The sequence below is a fragment of the Mytilus californianus genome, unplaced genomic scaffold (genome assembly GCF_021869535.1).
Source record: "Mytilus californianus isolate M0D057914Y unplaced genomic scaffold, xbMytCali1.0.p SCAF_11, whole genome shotgun sequence".
Lineage (NCBI taxonomy): Eukaryota > Metazoa > Mollusca > Bivalvia > Mytilida > Mytilidae > Mytilus > Mytilus californianus.
The window spans coordinates 19,741,286-19,766,842 of NW_026262593.1; the positions used below are offsets into that span (position 1 = coordinate 19,741,286).

General features: G+C 32.0%; 1 protein-coding gene across 25 annotated transcripts in view; it reads right to left on the reverse strand.

Moving 5' to 3' along the window:
• LOC127720693 (cilia- and flagella-associated protein 74-like) overlaps positions 1 to 21,971 on the reverse strand; it is a 60,477-nt gene extending 38,506 nt beyond the window's left edge. For 11 of the 25 annotated variants that reach the window (XR_007990932.1, XR_007990933.1, XM_052227417.1 and 8 more), the window contains exons 1-6: positions 21,906 to 21,965; positions 10,171 to 10,323; positions 6,742 to 6,876; positions 4,406 to 4,504; positions 3,592 to 3,696; positions 143 to 316 (exon numbers count right to left, since the gene is read on the reverse strand). Coding sequence is in view for 23 of the 25 variants with exons in the window: in XM_052227417.1 (XP_052083377.1) it covers positions 143 to 316; positions 3,592 to 3,696; positions 4,406 to 4,504; positions 6,742 to 6,876; positions 10,171 to 10,316 (659 nt within the window). In the remaining 2 variants the exon portion in view is untranslated. The other 14 variants (XM_052227415.1, XM_052227414.1, XM_052227437.1 and 11 more) reach the window with 14 other exon arrangements.
• Positions 21,972 to 25,557: the final 3,586 nt, after the last annotated feature.

The window sequence follows — 25,557 nt, forward strand, 5'->3', positions numbered from 1 at the left end:
ACAGAATTAAAAAAGCATAGACACGATAACTTATGATCAATAAGTTAATACAAATTTTGTTATTGTAATTATTTCTTTTCACTTGGTTATGGACTGAAATTTAAGTAAATGCCAAAATGCACATCTAAACTTTTTTCATTACCTTTCTTTACTTTTTCTGTGATGTATAGCCTTCCTAACTTTCCATTCCTCTTTCTTAAGCCTGTCAAGAGCCATGTCTGTTTTTTCTGTTGCTAACTGATGTTCTTTCTTTACAAGTTCATCTTCTGCCAGTAAAAATTTACCTCTCTCTACCTCAACTTTGGCTAGTTCATATCTGTATAACATTGGATTTTATTATAATTCAGCTGTGTTTTGTATCAATTGTTATACATTTGTCCAATGAAAATAGCGGGAAAAGAAAATAGTTTTTTTAAGCATCATAAAAACATAAAAGTTTCAAAACAATCCTAAGAATTATACGCAACTAACTTTAATGCTGAAAGGAACTTTTTGAGAGCAAGTATATTTTTATAACTGAAAATTGAAAATAGAATTAAGCTAGTACATGTAGCTCCTTAACAAAGCCATACTTATCTATAAATGTTTTACAGCAACATAATTGCAATTTTCCATGATGTCACATATAAAATTCATTTCTGAGCATGTTATCTTTATGCCAAATTTAGAAACTGAAATTAATTCCATTTGGCCAATTAAAATTAATTGATAGATTTTCATCCCGCCCGTCCCTCTGAAATCCTCCCCCCCCCCTCCCCCAGATTTTTTTTATTTAAAAAAAAATTACGATTTCCAGCTTTTTTCATGTCTGTTATCATTAACAGTGCTTACAACTTCGTTTCATTCAAAACTTCCTGTTACAAAATTCGGATTTCGTATTTCTTCTAAGTAATTTACCCCAAAATAATTCAGTCAATATCTTCCAGGAACAGAGATTAATTACGGGAAAGGCTTGATGTGTTCGAGTGTGAGTAATAAACGTGTCAAAGAATGCTACTCACCGTATGTCACAAATTTCAGTGACTACAAAAACGTGTATTTTTTTTATTTATACAAAGAGTTTGTGTCAGAAAATTCGGACTGAGAATGCTATTCAAAGCGTAATAATCATGACACACATGGTGTAAAACATGATTGGAATAAAGAAATTGACCCAAACAATCTTGTGCTATACAATTTACACTGCTTAGGACTGTATATTGACTTGAGAACCGGCCAAGGGTTTTCCAGGGGAAAAGAAATATGGACACTACAGGTCTTCTTCCGACCTGCAGTAAAACCCTTGCCAAAGTTGGGTGTCCACTTGGCTTGCAGGATGTACAAGTACGCAGCCACGTCTGATCAGAATGGAGATGTTTAATCTGATGCCTTGTGAAGAAAGAGTGCCATGCTCACTGCACAATAAGAACCCTTGTAACAACTTTGTGAGGGTATGTAGGTGGCCTGTTGCAAGGCAATATTTCTATCAATGTTCTCCCCAGGATTTTTTTATAGCACCAGGGTAACGTGTGTGGACAGCTTGGTGAAATGATTCATACAATCAGTCGCGTCGCGTCGCTTAGCTATATTTCTAGTTACTGCAGTTTTTATGTCTCTTGTTTTGTTTTAATACTGTGGTACTATGTTATGTAGACATTGAGTCAGAAAATTATTGGTAAAAAAGATAGATACAGACTAAATACAGCACTGAAATCTAAATCTTTATATTTGTCATGATCCATTTAAAAAGAATTCCTAAATCTATTAATTTATCTTAGGTCTATAGATCTATAAGTATAACCATATCCAATGTCAACAACAAAGTCTCCCTATTTTCCCACCTCAACGACAGGAAGTAGATATAAATAGATTTAACATGTGCTTATGGATAATATTTGCTAGATTACTTCTGCATGTTCTGTTATTCATTAATTGTGGATATAGATATCCAGTTTGAAGGTACAGTCATGCATTTTATTTATAACATAGAATATATTGCAATTAATTGTAAATAAACTTGAATATTCTATGTGAACTAACTGGGTCATGTGATATGAACAATGTCCGTCTGTTGACAGATACTATGATAGTTTGATACCCGACTATCATGCAATAACTATGTCATACTTAAACTTAAACTTAATTTTGGCCATGGTTTAATCAGACATATAATACTATAATATAAGAATTGAGAAATGTATAATTGTCATTTATACGTAAAAATGACTTTATTTTGTACAAAAAATGTACCGGTGTGTGTAAAACTATCCACACTGTTTGTGTACAAAGTATATTTGCCAACTTGTCACAGGTCAGCGCTTGGGTGGTGAGTGAAGCCATAAAATAGTTATCTGTGATCATAAAGTTATATGATCTCTTAATTAAAACACAAAAGAATCATGTAACAAGTGTTAATTACATCGATTAAATCCAATCAACAAGGTTAACCTCATAAGGTAAATCGATCATGTGGTGTAAACAATCTGCATTGAACTGGTTTGAACTGGTCAAATTTCACCTGGAATTTTATACCACAAGGAAAAGATTTAACAAATCGTTTAAAACTTTACCGATTTACGATTTTTTTACTGAAAATTTTAGCACCACAGAAAAAAATTATACACCGCGATATGACCTATACCACCACGGTCAAAAATTATACATCGCAGGCCCATGGTCATTTAAGGGCCTTGTTAGAACACTGTTTCTATGCCTATCCAATATACCCTCATTTTCAAGTGGCAGTCTAAATTCTCCAGAACTTCATCCCGGACGGCCTCTATTACTGGACATACCAACTGTATGTTTTCATCCTGAACATGCATGCAATATTTGCCATGGCTGTTAAGCAACCAACAATCAATTAATCACATTGACTGGAGAACAAAAAGTTCGCCAACATATATAGCAAGATTTACCCCAAAACTGTCCCTTTTTGTTGGCAATCTTAAAGCAATCAAACCTAGTATTTTCAACACAATTTGAGTTTTCATTTCACTCTACTCATAATACTTGTGTTTCATACCAATGCATACATGTACATTTAGTATTTATTTTATGGGCACAATAAACCATAGGCTAGGCTTAGAAAGCAAAATAAAGTTTATGTAGGCAGTCTAAAAGAGAGCATTTCTCCTCATGTTTTGCTATTTACTGAAAATTGGTTTCTAAATCTACAGTGATTCCAATCAGAAATATTTATTTTAAAATTTGAAAAAAGTGTGTAGAATTCTGTATATATATACTTGATATAAGCTTAATATAACCCTTGCATATGAAGAATACATTACGAAAGGGTGGCGTAGAAAATAAAAATTAAAATCCTCCCACTCGCCCCATTTTTTCTCTCAAAAAGTTGGATGAAAATCTACAAATTAATTTTAGTTGGCCTTACCTCATGCAATTAAAAGAACTCAAACATATAAATCTACAGTTAAGTGGCAATAAATCAGTAGATATGAACAGCATTTTAAGAAATTTTGACATATCATCTTACAAGTCTTCAATTAAGACCTGAACATGACTGACTCTGGTTACAATAAATCTGTAATCTAGTTCTATCACTTGATATAAATGAAAAAAACAAAAAAAACATCTGTTAAAATAACCTACTCTTCATTTTCTAGTCTGTCTTGAATCATTTTTTCTAAAGTCCTTTCATCTTCTAATTCCTGACATAGTTTAGCATGCTGGTCTCTCAATCTATATAAAGCTGACCTAAACATATATATAAAAAGACAATTATGATTAAAAACAAACGAAATGGTCCATCTAAAGTTAAATAAATTTTACTCAATACATTTCATTAACTTCAGGAGGATGTTGGAGTTTAAATAATTTGTTGTCCTTTTATAGGTAATATAAGCATTGTGAATGTAATCTGGTAAATTTTATGAGCGTTTTAAATGTACTTTAATCATTCTAATCATTCTAATCATTTACTGTGCTTTATTTTGTAATTTATTTGATTGTATAGGTCAAATTTAGGGCACCATGATTGGTTAATAAAATTATCTTATCGTATCTTATCTTATGATAGTAACACATGGTACTTGGAAGTATACTCAGTTCGGAACCTGATGTTCAGTGGTTGTTGTTTGTTGATGTGGTTCATAAGTGTTTCTCTTTTTTATATAGATTAGACCGTTGGTTTTCCTATTTGAATGGTTTTACACTAGTCATTTTTGGGGCTCTTTATAGCTTGCTGTTAGGTGTGAGCCAAGGCTCCATGTTGAAGGCCGTACTTTGACCTATAATGGATTACTTTTACAAATTGTGACTTGGATGGAGAGTTGTCTCATTGGCCCTCATACCACATCTTCTTAAATCTATCATGTAGATATGTTGGTGTAGTAATACAAGCCACTAAAGTTAAACAGAACACTTTTACTTCTAAAGATAAAGTGATTTTATTGTATATACTTACGTGTTGCCATCTGAATCAGCAGACTGTATGTGACCAAACACTTGGTCTCTTTCTGTCTCTAACTGACTCATTCTTGATCGACATTGCTTCATTTCTTCTCTTTAATAAAAAAAAATAGCTATAAATACAGATATGTTCCTTATGTACAGATGTATTTAAAAAAGAATAAGCAATTAATTTTTTTTGTGGTTTAATTCCACTATCTTTTGCCTGAGAAGTGATTTGATTGGATACATTTTCATTTTTCCATATTCCCACATGTTCATGAAATTCAATTTTTGCTTTCTTATGATATCATTTCCATTACCGGTACAAAAGTATTCACACAATTTTTTTTAAAGTAGTATTCTTGTGCTTTGAAAAGTACCAAAACATTGTAGCATATTAATGTAATATATTAATTTGTTATATTTTATTGATTCTTATTTTTTCCTAGTTAAAATTAATGAATGTGTTATATTTAAGATCCTCTACCTTGTTTTTTCTGTCAGATATTGATGGTGTTTTACTTTAGATTTCCTACCTTGTTTTTTTCTGTCAGATATTGATGGTGTTTTACTTTAGATCCCCTACCTAGTTTTTTCTGTCAGATATTGATGGTGTTTTACTTTAGATCCCCTACCTTCTTTTTTTCTGTCAGATATTGATGGTGTTTTACTTTAGATTTCCTACCTAGTTTTTTCTGTCAGATATTGATGGTGTTTTACTTTAGATTTCCGACCTTGTTTTTTCTGTGAGATATTGATGGTGTTTTACTTTAGATCCCCTACCTTGTTTTTTCTGTCAGATATAGATGGTGTTTTACTTTAGATTTCCTACCTAGTTTTTTCTGTCAGATATTGATGGTGTTTTACTTTAGATTTCCGACCTTGTTTTTTCTGTGAGATATTGATGGTGTTTTATTTTAGATCCCCTACCTTGTTTTTTCTGTCAGATATTGATGGTGTTTTACTTTAGATCCCCTACCTTGTTTTTTCTGTGAGATATTGATGGTGTTTTACTTTAGATCCCCTACCTTGTTTTTTCTGTGAGATATTGATGGTGTTTTAACTTAGATTTCCGACCTTGTTTTTTCTGTGAGATATTGATGGTGTTTTACTTTAGATCCCCTACCTTGTTTTTTCTGTCAGATATTGATGGTGTTTTACTTTAGATTTCCTACCTAGTTTTTTCTGTCAGATATTGATGGTGTTTTACTTTAGATCCCCTACCTTCTTTTTTCTGTGAGATATTGATGGTGTTTTACTTTAGATTTCCTACCTTGTTTTTTCTGTGAGATATTGATGGTGTTTTACTTTGATTTCCTACCTAGTTTTTTCTGTCAGATATTGATGGTGTTTTACTTTAGATCCCCTACCTAGTTTTTTCTGTGAGATATTGATGGTGTTTTACTTTAGATTTCCTACCTTGTTTTTTCTGTGAGATATTGATGGTGTTTTACTTTAGATCCCCTACCTAGTTTTTTCTGTGAGATATTGATGGTGTTTTAACTTAGATTTCCAACCTAGTTTTTTCTGTCAGATATTGATGGTGTTTTACTTTAGATCCCCTACCTAGTTTTTTCTGTCAGATATTGATGGTGTTTTACTTTAGATTTCCTACCTAGTTTTTTCTGTCAGATATTGATGGTGTTTTACTTTAGATTTCCGACCTTGTTTTTTCTGTGAGATATTGATGGTGTTTTACTTTAGATCCCCTACCTTGTTTTTCTGTGAGATATTGATGGTGTTTTAACTTAGATTTCCGACCTTGTTTTTTCTGTGAGATATTGATGGTGTTTTACTTTAGATCCCCTACCTTGTTTTTTCTGTCAGATATTGATGGTGTTTTACTTTAGATTTCCTACCTAGTTTTTTCTGTCAGATATTGATGGTGTTTTACTTTAGATTTCCTACCTAGTTTTTTCTGTCAGATATTGATGGTGTTTTACTTTAGATCCCCTACCTAGTTTTTTCTGTGAGATATTGATGGTGTTTTACTTTAGATTTCCTACCTTGTTTTTTCTGCCAGATATTGATGGTGTTTTACTTTAGATTTCCTACCTTGTTTTTTCTGCCAGATATTGATGGTGTTTTACTTTAGATTTCCTACCTTGTTTTTTCTGTCAGATATTGATGGTGTTTTACTTTAGATTTCCTACCTAGTTTTTTCTGTCAGATATTGATGGTGTTTTACTTTAGATTTCCTACCTTGTTTTTTCTGTGAGATATTGATGGTGTTTTACTTTAGATTTCCTACCTAGTTTTTTCTGTGAGATATTGATGGTGTTTTACTTTAGATTTCCTACCTAGTTTTTTCTGTCAGATATTGATGGTGTTTTACTTTAGATTTCCTACCTAGTTTTTTCTGTGAGATATTGATGGTGTTTTACTTTCTCTGTCATTTCATTCAGTAAGGCACGTAAGTGGATCATATGAAGCTGTTCTTTTTTGGAGATCTTTTCTTCTAGTAACTCAGGTGTTGGTTCCTCACTGAAAAAAATGAACAAATTTACCCTCAACAAAATAAAAACTTAAATATATATGTAATTTGCAGCACACATTATATGCAATTTTCCTATGATGTTTAGTGTACTGGCTGTATTACCTGTACTTATTTTATTCCATGCTGTAAGATAACACACATGTTGAGAATGCACAGTCATTGGACAAAAGTGAGTTCCCACTCAAAAAATGTCCTATCATTTCAACTAAAGCTAATATTTTTCAAAAAAATATTACCAAGTAACTACATGACTGATTTATATCAAATAAATACCATAAGATGTAGATATGTTTAAAGTTTATTGGTTTATTTCGCTGATATCTTATTCCCTGATATTTTTGTCCTGAAATATTTTCAGAGTGATTTATCAAGCTTCTTTTTTTTGTGGGTACAAAATTATGTGAACTGAGGCACAAAAGAGGCTGTCAGATTGACAACAAACTGGATTTTCCTGCATGAAAATGATATTTGAAATTTATCTGCACAACAAAACAGGATCAAGAAAAAAAAATTTGACATTTTGTAGGGTTCAGAAATGGCTACTTCAGGGCTTCCAAAACGGTCATATATTCCGGACTTGACCGAAACTTTCATAAAAAGTCCGGCTGCTCTCAGCCTCAAACGGTCAAATAGAATTGGTTTGCCACTTTTTGTTATTCAAGGCATTTTCATAAAACGGTCATTTTATTTTTTACCAACTATCGATCGATAAAAATGTCCGTTTGGGGCTTTGGGCATGTCCGTTTTAGCATTTTAGTTTATAATTGTGGCAATCTATTTCACGAAGATATTTCGGTCATAATTGGGTTTAATAAAACAGATGCAGCATATTTCAGATACTTTGAAGTGTCTCAGTTAGTCTAATCCTCTGGGTACATAAATGTACCGCTTGGTCTTTAGCTTGTGTACATCAATAAAAAGTAGAAAAAACACGTTTTCTTTTATTTAAATAACAACAAGCTGTCAAACAATTATCCCTTCAATAAGTTATATTGAAGCCATAAATCATTCACTGATTACAGGTTTGTAACCTTTGATGAGTTGTCCATAGCTTGTCTTTATCAATAGAATTAATGATGCGTAACACTGTACATAAAGGTGATCAGGTAAACGAGGTCAAACATGTAAGCGTGCATGGAACAACATCCTATTTAATTACGCTTTATAGATATTATTTTAAATGAGCATTCAGTTTAAAAAAGTATCCTGATATTTAAAAGTTATTCTTCAAATAAGGCTATTTATAAATGAATAAGTATGATATATTATTTTATTTAACACTGTACATCGTGTTAAATACTGGGGTACTCTAAAAGGGAAAATTTATTGAAATATATAGAAAAAACACCGAGAATAGCTGAGTTGTCCAATAAATAAGGGGGGGGGGGGGGGGGGGGGCGTTCTCTATTCTTGTTTTCATATTAAAAACTGTTTTTATAATTGAAATCATAAAGAAGAATATCCAATCATGACAATCTCCGACTGTTATAAAGACTTTGTCTCAAATTGAACTTTACAAATCTGCCATCATGGGCAAACGTAAACGTGACGATTCCGATCAAAATTCGAAATCTGCTAAAAATGCTAGAAGCTTTATTCATAAATGGTTACAACTGTTTTTATGGTTAAGATTTGACAGTATGCTAAATGCCATGTTTTGTGACATTTGTCAAAAACATAAACTTAAAAATAACTTTTCGAAAGTCAGCCGTTGTAGAGCATGCTAATAGCAATGACCACGTTCAAGCTCTTAAATTAGAGACAGCTTCCAAAAGTAATCCAATTGTATCAGTATTTGAGAAAGTTCATGAAAAGACTGACAACGCAATGTGCACCTTGTTCCGTAATGCTTACTTTATCATTTTATTGCTAAAGAAAACTTACCAATGGACAAATTTCAGTCAATAAATGATTTAACTAAGTTAAATGGTGCCGTGATCTCTTCTAAATTACATCAAGAGAACAATGCCTGCTCCGAATTTATTCAGACAATTTCCGATATTATAGAGAAAGAGGTGATGTCCGACGTAAAGTTAAGTCCCGCCGTGGGAATTATGATCGACAAGTCAACTGATCTGGCTACACAAAAACATTTAATTTTGTACTTATCAAACCTCAAAGCTGGTGAACTGAAAATTAGTTTAAATTATTTATCAACTGAGTATGTTTTTATTTATTCTTCTTATTTTCTAAATCAGGTTGGGAAATTGTACAAAGAAAAATGTTATTACTGTTCAGTAGATTTTACACGGTTTAAAACAATATCCTTCATTGGGCCTCCTCAATGTTATCTATAAATACCGTACCGCATCAGTTGTAAAAGTCACGTCGTCAGGTAATCAATACACAAAAAGAAAAGTATCACGTGTATTGATGATCAAGTTGTACTGCAATTAAAGCCAACATCAACAGTTTCAAATAAGATACCCTTAATATACAAAGTGTTAAAAGTACTCACAGAGAGAAGATAGATTATATAAACAGAAACAAAAACATGAGAACAGTCAGGTACTGAAGCTGATTGATAAAATGATGGTTACTGTATTACGATACACAGAAAAATGACACAATACCGAGGATAATATTTTATTTATTTTTAGAATGAAGAAAACAAAACAGTTATAAATAATTTTATTGCATATAACACTACTAATTATTTAGACACATATATCAATTTATGCATCCTCTCAGTTACATTTAAGTATCCAGCTGATCATTGACCGTTAAAATATTTCTTTGAAAAATGTCCGGCTGTCATCAGGAAATTTTGGAAGCCCTGGGCTACTTGATTTTATCATTTCTTGAACTTTTAAACCTATTGGTTATCTAAGTACCACTTTTCACTTCTTAAAGGTATACAACACAACAACAAAAAAAGCCAAAATCGTGAAAATTGAACTTGACCTTCATTTAGTCACAGGAAACAATATCTAAATTTGAAAAGATTTCTTCAAAGCGTTTTCAAGTTATTGCATGGACAACCCTCTAAGTATAACTTTTTTCTACTTAAAGGTCTACAACTCAACAACGATAAAAGATAAAATCATGAAAATCAAACTTGACCTTCATTTAGCATGTTTAGTCACAGAAACTGTTTGGCAGCCATCTGCACGCCATACATCACCAAATTAATAACCATTATTTTCCTTCTGAAACTCGGTTAAAAACTGTATAAGTGTCAATACTAGATTTTGTGGTGTGGAAAATTCTTCATACCAGCCTCCACAAAAATTAAAACATGTACCCCATGAATAAAAATGAATCCACAGTATGTAACTTACATTTGAGACTCTGCATCCTCTTCAGAACCAAGGTCAAGGTCATCTCCTCCAGCATCCCCATCATCATAATCAATGATGTCATCATCAAAACCATCATCATCTAAATATTCCTCCCCACCAAACATATGACCATAATCTTCATCCATTATTCCTCTGAAAATAAATAAAAATTTGTAAGGGTTCTGCGGAGCCCAGTGTCTCGCCTACTTTTCCTGTTAGTCGCAGGCTCAACAAAAATGGGGAAAGAAAATTTTCCTCTAGATACTACCTTTTGATTGTAAGAAGCTTCTGTCCAAGTTTGGTAAAAATCCAGGATGGTTTATGAATCTAATAAATGTTTTAAAAACTTTTAACTGCAGACTGTATTTTATGTTATTAACTGGAAGAAGTCCATTTATAAGTAATATACGGAAAAACAGGAAATAAGTTTTTACAAAACTTCCTTCTAGATACTAGCTTTTGATCATAAACAAGCTTCTAATCCAGGATAGTTTAAGAAAGTTATTAAAATTTTAAAAACTTAACCACAGAGTGAATGTTATGTTAACTTGCAGAAAAAACTAAGTCCATTTATAAGAAAAATACGGATAAACAGGATTTTTTTTTTACAAAATTTACTTCTGGATACTATCTTATGATCATAAACAAGCTTCTGTCCAAGTTTGGTAGAAATCCAAGATAGTTTAAGAAAGTTATTAAAATTTTAAAAACTTAACCACAGAGTGAATGTTATGTTAACTTGCAGAAAAAACTAAGTCCATTTATAAGAAAAATACGGATAAACAGGATTTTTTTTTTACAAAATTTACTTCTGGATACTATCTTATGATCATAAACAAGCTTCTGTCCAAGTTTGGTAGAAATCCAGGATAGTTTAAGAAAGTTATTAAAATTTTAAAAACTTTAACCACAGAGTGAATTAATGTAATGTTAACTGGCAGAAAAACTAAGTCCATTTATAGGTAAAATACGGATAAACAGGTTTTTTTTTTTACAAAATTTACTTCTGGATACTATCTTATGATCATAAACAAGCTTCTGTCCAAGTTTGGTAGAAATCCAAGATAGTTTAAGAAAGTTATCAAAATTTCAAAAACTTTTAACCACAGAGTGAATGTAATGTTAACTGGCAGAAAAACTAAGTCCATTTATAAGCAAAATACGGATAAACAGGTTTTTTTTACAAAATTTACTTCTGGATACTATCTTATGATCATAAACAAGCTTCTGTCCAAGTTTGGTAGAAATCCAAGATAGTTTAAGAAAGTTATCAAAATTTCAAAAACTTTAACCACAGAGTGAATATTTGTGGACACTGACGACGGAATGTATAGGATTGCTATGCCTCGCTTTTGCGACAAAAGTCCCAGGTTGACAAAAATCATCTGAATTTTACAGTATTTAGAATTTTTATGTTTTTTACAAGATACACATGTATTTTCTAAAAAAAAATAATTTTCTACTGAAATTTACAAGAAAAATACATTATATTTCATTGGAATGTACGTGCTTATAAGAAGTAACCATTAATTAAACTGACTTTCACACCATTGCATCAATAATATGTTATTAATTAGAGTGCAACATATAGTACAGAGACAATATATATCTTTTCTACTTTAATTGTGTGGCATTGAGAAGCTAAGATATTAAGTTTGTAAATGATTTATCAGCTTTTAACTTCTAAGTTTTTTCAGTTAAAGATCTAGTCTTCTTATTGAAATTTTCATGAATTATATAGTGCAAAGTAACTTTTTTTTAAATCCAACTTTTTCTTCATATGATATTTCTCAACCTTGATGAAGCTTCTGTTCAAGTTTCAAAACATTCCATGAAGGTTTGACAAAGTTATTGATGTCAAAATTTATTTAATCTACATCAAAACTGTATGTTAATTATTATTGCAAAAAAAAAACCAACATGTCCATTTATAAGTAAATTATAGAAAAAAAATAAATATTTATATGTTTTACTTCAGCCAGAGTTTCATAAAAATGCATTTATTCTATGAGTTGTAAAATTTGCTTTAATAATTAAAAGCTGCTTTCCTTTTTAAAATTGTTGATGATGCCATATATAAATTGCATAACAATTAGGAAATTTAGAAAAACAGAAAATAATAAGATAAAAAACTTAATTATATTATTATCAAAATTCTTTATTTACAGAACACAATCTTGAGTGCACACGCTGAAATGTCTCGCCTTCTTTACTAACCGTTGATTTTGTGTTTATAGTCCTAAATACAAAGCTTTACTACAAGTAACAGTACTAACACATAAACTTAACATGATCCAAGAAAATGAGGTCAAGGTCAGATAAACCAAACGAGAAATACATGTACACCTTACAATCATTCAATAAACCAAACATAGTTGACCTATTGCTTATTGTTTCTAAGAAACAGTCTTAAACAAGAAAACTTAACATTGACCAATGAACCATAACAAGAGGCTCTCAAGAGCCTGAATCGCTCACCTCTATTTCAGAGAAGATTTTTAAATGTTAGCAAACTTGATGAACAAATTGTGTAAAATTGTCTTTAAAGGGCAATAACTCCTTAAGGGGTCAATTGACAATTTTGGTCATATTAACTTTTTTGTAGATCTTACTTTGCTGAACATTATTGCTGCTTACAGTTTATATATATCTATAATAATATTCAAAATAATAACAAAAAACTTCAAAATTTTGTTAAAACTACCAATTCAGTGGCAGCAACCCAACAATGGGTTGTTCGATTCGTCTGATAATTTCAGGGCCGATAGATCTTGAACAATTAACAATTTTACCCCATGTCACATTTGCTCTAAAAGATTTAGTTTTTGAGATATAAGCCAAAAACTGCGTTTGACCCTTATGTTCTATTTTTAGCCATGGCAGCCATGTTTGTCGATGGATACAAACTTCGGAGGAGCATGAGGACCTTGCAAGGTACGCACATACTAAATATAGTTATAATGAAATGTGGTTCCTTCAACCAACATAAGTAATAAATCTCGACTTTACACCGTTTTTTTTTAAATTTCATTGATATGAAAGTTTGTTGCCTATAATTAAGATAATAATTAACAGTGTTTCGGGATTTTTTGCTTATACTATTAAAGCATGGGTCCCTTTTCAAAAGTCTCCCAACTATTTCCTTGATTTAGCAAGGTATTGTTTGATATTTTTGTTACGTTTATACGCTATGATAGGCACCTGGGTGAAGATTTCACTACATTGTTTGTCTTTTTGCAGATTGCTCCAATGTTTTCTTATAACCTTACTAAGGTTTTTTACCATTGGATTATATTTAGTAATGAGAGTGAGTAGAACATTCTTTGTCCTGTCGGCCGTCAATAAAGTTGTTTTTCTGCTTGTGGTATTTTTAACGTTTCTAATAACATTCTCTGTTTTATTGATACAGTATCCTCTTTCAACTAACTTATCTTGTAAGTTAGTTAAATGTCTATCTAACTCATTGATGTCACTATTATTTCTTATATGACGTATAGATTCACACACTGTAATACTTGTGAATGTGTGTTTCGGATGTGCACTAGTGATTGGTAAATATTGATACGTTTCAGTTTTTTTAATATGTGATTTTACATCAAGGATGTTATTATTATGGAATCTTTCACCTTTGTACACTTCGGTATCTAAATAGGTCATACTAGAACTAGACACCTCAAATGTGAATTTAAGTAGAGGGTCAATTTTGTTCGCTATGTTAAAGAAATCTTCAACCTGTTTTAATGTGCCTGTGAAGACCATAAAACCGTCATCTCTGTATTGACAGTGTAATTTGATGTTTTCTCTCCATTGGAACTTATCTAAAATATTTATTAATAGTACAGACAGATGTAAATCTGTGCATGTCGGAGAAAATATATCACCCATAGGCGCTCCTATAATTTGTTTGTATAATTGTCCATTGAATTCAAATTCATTGTTTCTTAGTATTAATTTAACAAATGCCGTTAAATCTTTTTTGTTGGGAATTTTTAAAGTATATTCTTGTGTGTCAATTGATTCTAATGCATTGATAAATGATTCTTCTAAGTTATCAATGTTCATATTTGTGTACATTGACGTTACATCATAGGCAATAAGAATGCAATCTTTCTTGACCTCATGTGACTCTATTCTATTAATGAAGTCTTTTGTATCTTGAATGTAAAAGTTATGCCTCTTCAATAATGGTTTTAAAATTAGATCCAGTAATCTTTCAATGCCTCTTGTGGGAGAGTTACACTTATTGATGATTGGTCGGTAAGGAATGTTTATGTTCCCAACTATTTGACCATCTCGAAATGCCTCATTAATTATTTCTAGATTGATTTTATGTATTTTTGGAAGAAGGTACATGTGTCCATGTTTTGATTCGTTATTATTCTTCAAGAAACTATAAGTTTGTGAATCTATTTCTTTTTTCCTATATAGATTTTCAACAATATCTTTTATAGATTTGACAACAACGTTAGTAGTTAGTTCATTTATTTTCAAGTAATGATTACTGTTAAGGTGACTTGTTCCTGCTTTGATGTAATCGATCTTATTTACAATCACTGTTGTGTTATTTTTATCAGCTTTAGATATATAAATGCTATCATTATGTTTTAGTTCTATTAGAGCTTTGCGTTCTAATTTTGACAAATTGTCTCTAAACTGTTTAACCTCCAGTTTTGATATATCTAGTTTTGTGTCAACTAAGTAATTTTCTAGGGCAACATTTCCCCTGGGTGGTATATGCACCGATTGCAAATATAATGGATGAATATGTTTGTTGTTGTTTTTTCCTGAGTAAGGGAATTTACATCTCATTTTTCTAGTTAACTCGTTAAAATCCATTAATATTTGTTTTCGTATATTACTACGTTTTGGATTAGGGATAAATTTCATTCCCTTTCCTAATAGGAGGATTTCATTATTCAATAAAGAAAAGAGCACAAGAGGCGGCTAAATGATGTAATAGATCCAAAATAGTAACAATAATTTCCCATAACGTAAAAATGATAAGCACAAAGAATTCAAGTCTGGGATGAATATACGTAGAGCTAGATACTTAATGTCGACTAAAACTAAATACTATAGTGTGTATTTCACTAACGTAGAAATATAAACTAATCCTAAAAGTTAAACTAAAAGGCGGGTAAGCACTTCACACTAAGAAATGGTAGAGTAACGACACTTTCGGAATTCGCTTTAAAATTTCCTCTTGAACTTGTCTTTGGGTTTAAACCCACTCTGAGTTGGCTTTCTTGCAATGGTCTCCTTGTAGCGTCTAAGTTTTTCTTTGTACTCCTCTATTAACTCTTGGACAACTTTGAAAAAATCCCTTTTTATAATGAAATGCGGTTCCTTCAACCAACATACGTAATAAACACAAGACTTTATCATTATCATTATTATTACGTATGTTGGTTGAAGGAACCACATTTCATTATAATTTGTAGTACGTGGCGAAGCCACACCGGAGTCCTTCCTGAGTGTATCAAAGTGATTTTCTCACAGAGATCCATACGTACCCAATAAAAAAAAAGGCTTGAGATTTATTACGTATGTTGGTTGAAGGAACCGCATTTCATTATAGCTTACAGTTTATATATATCTATAATAATATTCAAAATAATAACAAAAAACTGCAAAATTTTGTTAAAACTACCAATTCAGTGGCAGCAACCCAACAATGGGTTGTTCGATTCGTCTGATAATTTCAGGGCCGATAGATCTTGACCAATTAAACAATTTTACCCCATGTCACATTTGCTTTAAAAGATTTAGTTTTTGAGATATAAGCCAAAAACTGCGTTTGACCCTTATGTTCTATTTTTAGCCATGGCGGCCATGTTTGTCGATGGATACAAACTTCGGACGGGCATGAAGACCTTGCAAGGTACGCACATACTAAATATAGTTATCCGATTGCTCATAATAAGAAAGAAATTAACATTACAAAAAATGTTGACTTTTTTTTCAAGCAGTCACTAAACCATGAAAATGAGGTCAAGGACAATGGACATATGACAGACGGAAACTTCGTAACATAAGGCATCTATATACAAAGTATGAAGCATCCAGGTCTTCTAGCTTCTAAAATATAAAACTTTTAAGAAGTTAGCTAACGCCGCTGCCGCCGGATCACTATCCCTATGTCGAGCTTTCTGCAACAAAAGTCGCAGGCTCGACAAAAACTATGTGAAAATCAAGCAAATTTTGCAGGGCTCAAAAATTATCTAAAAGAAAATCTTATTCTAGAAAAGAATATATTTTATAAAATAAAGCCTCTTCGCATTGCCAATCTCTGCCAAGACCCTTGGCTTCCATTACTAAAAAAAATTTACACTTAAACAACATAGCATTACCCTATGTAATGTTACTGTGCAGTGTGTATATGTTTTAGCCTTCTCCACACCACCATCATGACCATATATAAAATATATATGTTTTAAATATCATATTGTTATATAGATATAGGAAGATGTGGTATGAGTGCCAATGAGACAACTCTCCATCCAAGTCAAAATTTATAAAGTAAACCATTATAGGTCAAAGTACGGTCTTCAACACAGAGCCTTGGCTCACACCGAACAGTAAGCTATAAAGGGCCCCAAAAATTTACTAGTGTAAAACCATTCAAATGGAAAAACCAACGGTCTAATCTATATAAAAACGAGAAACGAGAAACAAGTATGAACTACATAAACAGACGACGACTACTGTAATCAGATTCCTGACTTAGGACAGGTGCAAACATTTGCAGCGGGATTAAACGTTTTAATGGTACCAAACCTTCTCCCTTTTCTGAAACAATAGTATAACATCACAACATAGAAAAACACACTATAAAATATCAATTGGAAGGCTTAACTCAATAAAAAAACGTAAATTAACATACAATGAACCAATAAATTTGACCTGTGACACCTGAATGCAAATACACAGTTAATAAAAAATTACAAGGGATAAATAATTAAAGTAAAAGGTAAATAAACAGGTTAAAGTATGATATCACTGTGAAGTATCAAACAATTTATAGAAAATCATCACTTTTGAAGAAACCTGCGTCATATTATACACAGGTAAATGAAAATAATTATGTTGTTTATTGCTTTTTGTTCTTGTTTGTGTTTATAATCACATGTACGCTTTTTAGTATCTGTTTGTGCTTGTATGAATTTTTTACAACAGAAAACCATCCTTGTCAAATGTATTAAATGTTGTATTCTAAGACACATTTTAGTTCTGACCAATATACTGCTGCAAAAAATCAAAATTTCAGTATTTTTTTTTTTTTATATTATGCTTTTGTTTTTGTTTGTTTGTTTTTTCTTTATTTATTATTTTCTCTTCTGTCTTTTCTTTTCCTCTAAAATATAGCTCTTTCTTTATTGAACAATACTATGGAAATAATGGATACATAATAATATACATTGTAGTAATGCATATTTCAGATTTAAGAATACTAACAATTACTAACTTACTAGTTCTATTCAAATATACAATCTTATGCTTATCAAGGTCTGGATAAGGTAACGGTACTTTCTATATCTAACTAACAAATATTAAAATTTTCATACAGTATGATGAAATTTAAACAACAAGAGTGCACACGCTGAAATGTCTCGCCTTCTTTACTAACCATTGATATTATGTTGATAGTTCTAAAGCTTTACTACAACTATCACATAAACTTATCATAATCCACTAAAATGAGGTCAAATGTCATATAAACCAAACTGGAAATACATATACACCATACAATCATTCCATGCACCAAATATGCTTTAAATATACATGTAGTTGACCTATTGCATATCTAAGAAATAAACTTAACCAGGAAAACTTAAAATTGATCAATGAACCATGAAAATGAGGTCAAGGTCAGATGAACCCTGCCAGACAGACATGTATACCTTACAATCATTATATGCTTTGAATATAATAAATGACCTTTTGCATATAGTATCTAAGAAACAAACTTAACCAGGAAAACGTAAGATTGACCAATGAACCATGAAAATGTGGTCATGGTCAGACGATAAATGCCAGACAGACATATACACCTTACAATAATTCCATACACCAAATATAGTTGACCTATTGCTAAAAGTATAAGAAAAATAGATCCCCCAAAAAAACTTAACATTGAGCAATGAACCGTAAAAATGAGGTCAAGGTCAAATAAAACATGCCAGACTGACATTTTCATCGTAAAATATTTTCATTCACCAAATATAGTTGATCTATTTCATACAGTATAAGAAAAACAGACCAAAACACAAAAACTTAACTTTAACCACTGAACCATGAAAATGAGGTCAAGGTCAGATGACATCTGTCAGTTGGACATGTACACCTTAGTAGTAAACACCCACTTTCCTTTTGATCGATAAAGAGGTTAAACTCCTAACTATCCTACTGTCTGTTGATACATTTATTTTTGGCATTGAACAAGTCATGTCTTCTTTGACTGTCCATGACGTTAAAATACTAAATCCCTGGGATGTGTTTTAGTTGATTTTAGTCTCTGATGCATGATTTTTTATTATTAATTGTTTTGGCTTTTAATCAGCTGTCAGTAACTGCGAGTACTCTCTTATTTGACCTGTTGATACTAATTGTAATGCTTTTTTTGTTATTTAATGTTATTCAGGGTTATATCTGGTCTATATACCAGCTTTGATAAGTGTTTGGTATTACTATAAATTTTCACTTTGTACTATGAACATCAAAATTATTTATTTTGTAAAAATATTTCCTTTCTCTATTAGAACTGTACACGTAAACCTAATAACAAAATTATTTTCATTAACCTGTGTTTAAAGAAATTGTAAATGGCTGATATTTTTGTTCGATCATATTGTTTTTCTTAAATTGTTTAACATTTCATACCGGTATAACATGTTACTTTTATTATTCTTCCCTTAGTTTACTTATTTTGTATTTACATTAAATCATAGGTCAAATTTAATTGTTCAGTGTATGTTCACTGGTGTTAATATGTCCTTTGATTGAGTTAAGCTATTTCAGTTGATATTTTGTAGTGTGTTTTTCTATGTTGTGATGTTACACTATTGTTTCACAAAAAGGGTGAAGGTTTGGTACCATTAAAACGTTTTAACCCGCTGCATTTGTTTGCACCTGTCCTTAGTCAGGAATCTGATGTTCAGTAGTTGTCGTTTGTTGGTGTGGTTCATAAGTGTTTTTCGTTTCTCGTTTTTTATATAGATTGGACCGTTGGTTTTCCCGTTTGAATGGTTTTACACTAGTAATTTTTGGGGCCCTTTATAGCTTACTGTTCGGTGTGAGCCAAGGCTCCGTGTTGAAGACCGTACTTTGACCTATAATGGTTTACTTTATAAATTTTGACTTGGATGGAGAGTTGTCTCATTGGCACTCATACCACATCTTCTTATATCTATTTACAATCATTTCATACACCACACATACATGTAGTAGACCTATTGCTTATAGTATCTGAGATATGGACTTGACCACCAAAACTTAACCTTGTTCACTGATCCATGAAATGAGGTCGAGGTCAAGTGAAAACTGTCTGACAGGCATGAGGACCTTGCAAGGTATGCACATACCAAATATAGTTATCCTATTACTCATAATAAGAGAGAAATTAAGAATACTAAAAATCTTAACTTTTTTTTCAAGTAGTCACTGAACCATAAAAATGAGGTCAAGGACAATGGACATATGACAGACGGAAACTTCATAACATAAGGCATCTATATACAAAGTATGAAGGATCCAGTTATTCTACCTTCTGAAATATTAAGCTTTTAGAAGTTAGAAGTTAGCTAACACCGTGGCCGCCACCGGATCACTATCACTATGTAGAGCTTTTCTTGCAAAATTTCTCTTAGGAAAATTGATTTAAATGTGAAAAAAGTCTGACGTTGGTCCTACTATTATGCAAATTATTTCAAAAATTTCATCATATTTTAATAAAAAATTTATCATTTATAGTTACCCTAGATATTTAAGTGCTCATTTTGATTTGGAAAAGTGCATGATTTGAATATTTGTGTGAGCTGAAAGTTAATAAGTGAGACCCCCAAATAAGCATTATTACCTACATGTTGGTATGTTTATAGTCAATCTTTTTTTACATTTTTAATTTGTCAAAAATAATTCTCAAAACACTAAAAGAAACCTGTTTTTGATTTTAGAATGTCTCTTTATTTTCACACAAAAAAAAAAACGCAATATCTTTATTTAATAGCAATACACTTAACTAAAACACCAATAAAAATTATTCAACACAAAACCTTTAAAAAGGGTGCAAACGTGAAAGGTAGCGGCATGATTTTGGGCGAACAGATCCAGATTTCTGATTTAACCAGGTGCTGAACTTAAGTGCTTTCATGTTGATCCGGCCCCAAGTTGACCTGTCCCAAGTCAAGCCGTCCCAAGTCAATCCGCCTCCAATATAGAAAATATCTATATATAAAGAATAAAAATAAAGATATATGGGAACTGTAATTCATAAATGTTTATTCCAAGTTATTATGGAAAATAAATTCATATTTGTATGCTGATGCTGCTTTACAAACAGTACCAATCATACTCATTTTCCTGATTCAAATATGTCACCAAATCCCCCCGAAGTTGATATAAATCAGTGTTCCAGCTAGGATTTCAAAAGGACAGGGAGCCAATCATGAAAAGGACACTTTAGCACGCTGATCGATAATTCAAAAAGGGCATGTCAAACATTGTCTTATGAAAACAGCATGGCCGGTTTCAGCTAGGAGTTTTGAGTGCTTTAGTAACTGTTACTCAAGATGAAAATCAACCTTATTTTGGGTAACAGTAAGGGACCAAGGACGTATATTACTAGCTATACATATGCTCAAGTCCTCCAAGGACGTATATTACTATCTATACATATGCTCAAGTCCTTCAAGGACCAGGATCTTTAAAGGCCTTAGGCATGCTACAAATGTAGGCAGTCATGGCATGATTTCACTGGTGTAATGCTTAAAATTAGAACAAATTAGAACAAGGATCTGCAAATTTAGTTCACAATTTGTTTAATGAATTAGTGACCCATCCGATGGCGATAAACGGATTACCTGTAATCACAACTTATAACACCTGCTGTAAATGTTAATTAGCTGAGGGTCATAAACTTGTCAGAAACATGAAGACAGGTAGAGTTATAGTATTTTCAATTTTTCCTCAAAATACTACAACAATAAACATGATAAAGGCATAGACTTGCAAAAAAGGGCAGTCGGCGTCTTCAAAACTGCACAGGGCGGGCAGACCGCCCTGTGTAAACAATTAAGCTGGAACACTGTAAATAATTGATTATTTTATTATGAGTCCTGATCGACGTAGAGCCTGATCGACTTTTGGCAGGATCGACTTAGGGTCCGATCGGTTTGGGGCTGGAATGACCTGATACCACTGAAGTGACTAGAATTCCAATTTTTCACAACAGTGACTTAAGCAATTGATTTATCAGCCGCAAGAACGAGATTATACTAATTTACAAAGATTAAAACCAATATAGAATATTTAATAGAAAAAGGATCAGAGAACGCATAATTTGTCATTTATTATTTGATCTGGTTTGTCTTTAGTTTTTTTAGTATTTTGTAGGCTGTCTTCTCTTCGTTTTTTGCCAGGATTTGAACGGTTTCTCTTGAAATTACATGAGTTTCTCTCTTGTAATTTCCGCTTCTTTTATGCCCTTAAATATTAACCTAAATAACCGGTAATAGAACCTTTTTTCTAAACTGTTTACAACCTATCCGCCATCTGTAGCAACAACAATCTCGTTTCACTTCGCGTCCAAAACGTGATTTTCTTCATAGGGGTAGGCTAAAACCCAGCTAACCAAACTCGATTTAAAAAAATTAAATAAGACACACACAGTGATAAATAAGACAAAACTGTTCTACCGGTTAAAGAGTAAGATGTCAGTATTAGCAGTCATTTAAAGAGTATTACGCACATTTTTTATTTAAAATAATGAAATAATCTTCTACATCTCTTATGTTAATGGATTACGAAAATGAATAAATACACACATATGGTAATATTAGACTGGCAAAGTGTATGTAACCCAAATAATAAATGATCATAAATGACAAAAAAAGATTACAACACATAAAACAGAAACCATTAGAAACGATTATGTTATGGTGGTAATTTGTTTCAGGCACACTTCTCAATATAAAGGTGCAGTTTTTATACAACCGCAAAAAAATTATTGGTATGACGTTGGAGTCGTCGTCGTCGTCGTCGTCTGGCGTCGTCCGGCGTCGTCCGAAGACACATTGGTTTTCACACTCTAACTTTAGTTTAAGTGAATGGATCTCTATGAAATCTTACCACAATGTTCAATACCACAAAAGGAAGGTTGGGATTGATTTTGGGGGTTATGGTACCAACAGTAAAGGAATTAGGGGCCAAAAAGGGGCCAAGCATTTTTGTAACTTCCAGACATAACTTGTGTGTTAGTGTATGATCTCTCTGACATTGTACCACAAGGTTCCATATCACAAAAGGAATGCTGGGATTGATTTTGGGGGTAATTGCCTCAAAATTTTAGGAATTAGGGGCCAAAAAAGGGGCAAAAAAACAAGCATTTTTCTAGTTTCATGACAATAACTTGTGTGTAAGTGTATGGATCTTTCTGAAATTGTACTACAAGGTTCCATATCACAAAGGGAAAGCTGGAATTGAGTTTGGGGGTAATTGCCGAAACGTTTAGGAATTTGGGGCCAAAAAGGGGCCAAAAATAAGCATTTTTCTAGTTTCCAGACAATAACTTGTGTTCAAGTGTATGGATCTCTCTGAAATTGTACAGCAAGGTACCTTACCACAAAGGGAAGGCTGGGATTGATGATGGGGGTAATTGCCTCAATATTTTAGGAATTAGGGGCCAAAAAGGGGCCAAAAACAAGAATTTTTCTAGTTTCAGGACAATAACTTGTGTGTAAGTGTATGGATCTTTCTGAAATTGTACTACAAGGTTCCATATCACAAAGGGAAAGCTGGGTTTGAGTTTGGGGGTAATTGCCCTAAACGTTTAGGAATTTGGGGCCAAAAAGGGGCCAAAAAAACACATTTTTCTAGTTTCCAGACAATAACTTGTGTTCAAGTGTATGGATCTCTCTGAAATTGTACTGCAAGGTACCATACCACAAAGGGAAGGCTGGGATTGAGTTTTGGGGTGATGAATCATAAGGGGGTTCAAAAAATTTGGGGGGGGGGGGGGATTTTTTTTTTTTTCCTTTTTTTTTTTCTTTTAAAATTTTCCATTTTAAGTTGGTTATTTCTGATTTATATTTAAAAGCAAATAATAATGATATGGTAGGAGATACACACCAAACAGGATGTGTAAATTATTATATAATAAGTATTGTGCAATAGCAAGAAATTTTCAATTGCACAGTATTGCACAATAGCAAGAAATCTTCAATTGCACAGTATTGCGCAATAGCAACAAATCTTCAATTGCACAGTATTGCGCAATAGCAAGAAATATCCAATAGCACAATATTGCGCAATAGCAAGAAATTGTCAGTTGTACAGTATTGCCCAATAGCAAGAAATATTTAATTGCACAGTATTGTGCAAAAGAAGATATATACTTCGTATAAATTGCTTATTTCTTGACCAATTTCAATTGGGTTTTATTCTTGAATTCTTGGGGTTCTTTAATATGCTGAATCTAACCATGTATTTAGTTTTTGGATTTTGGGCCCTGTTTTTAAATTGGTCCACATTGATGTCCAAAGGGTCCAAAATTAAACTTTGTTTGATTTCATCAAAAATTGAATTATTGGGGTTGTTTGATATGCCGAATCTAACCGTGTATTTGGATTCCTAATTTTTGGTTCCGTTTTCAAATTGGTCTACATTAAGGTCCAAAGGGTCCAAAATTAAACTTAGTTTGATTTTAACAAAAATTGAATACTTAGGGTTCTTTGATATGCTGAATCTAACCATGTATTTAGATTTTTGATTTTTGGGCCCCGTTATCAACTTTGTCAACATTGAGGTCAAAATGGTCCAAAATTAAACTTTGTTTGATTTCATAAAAAATTGAATTCTTGGGGTTCTTTGATATGCTGAATCTAACCATGTATTTAGATTTTGGATATTGGACCATAATAGGTGAATGTCCAATTTAAAATTTTTAAGTTCTTAGACCACATTCATTCTGTGTCAGAAACCTATGCTGTGTCAAATATTTAATCACAATCCAAATGCAAAGCTGTATCAAGCTTGAATGTTGTGTCCATACTTGCCCCCAACTGTTCAGGGTTCGACCTCTGCGGTCGTATCAAGCTGCGCCCTGCGGAGCATTTTATTGTTATTTAAACAAATGTGATGTTTTTGAATTGATTAATGTTCACCCCTGGAAGATTTTGTACAACTCTAATGAGTCGACACGAACTATCATTGATATGTTCATTTTCTGTAAATTCATTGTTTATAAAATAAAAATGCTGATAATGAAATATTCCAAATACTTCAGTTTTTCTACCCAGACATAGATTGCTTCAATTATATCTATTAATATGAGGATTAGGTGCTACCTTGAATGCCATCTTACCAAGACTTTGTCCTACATATAAAACAAAATAATAAGTTCAGATGGAATATGTATAGGGAAAGTCCATTGAACTTCAAAAGGCGGGAGGGGGTTATGATTTTTTTTCTTAAAAAAAATATTCTGATTCCCAAATTGATGAAAAAAAAAATTCTGTTCAAGCAAAGGACAAAAAAAAAATATTCTGAATCCAGATTTTTCCCATACCTACTAGTGTTAAATTTTGACCAAATAATTTTGATTGATAGCGTTGGAGCTCTTCGCATGAAAAAAATCTGACTCAAACAAAAAACCATAACCCTCCACCCTTGAAGCTAAATGGTTCCTCCCTTATGGTCCATATTGTTTTCTGCTGAAAATGAATTTATTGGTGATTTATATAAATGATAATACTTTCATTCATTATCTTTTTTCTTTCTTTGCAAATATTACAAAATTTAAAATAATAAGACATTTGTTTAATTTCAAAACTATGAATACTGTTATACAATCCATAACTTTATTAAATTGTTGATTTTCATAGTGAAGTGGAGGATTTGGAATATCTTTTCATCAATATTTGAAAGTTGCAGCTGTTTTTTTATTTTGTATTGCAAACGACACTCTCTGTTTGTTTAATTATTTTTACTTTCTAAATTAGCTGGATGTTCATATTGTATTCCCAGTTTCCTGAATCTCATATATATGTTATCAGCAAGAGGATCATACTGGTTGTTAAAAGAAGAGTTTGAATTTACAGTGACCCTGTTTAGAATATTGTTTTGATCAGGTTTTTCATTTTCATCTAAGCCTAAGGAACCATAAATAGGATT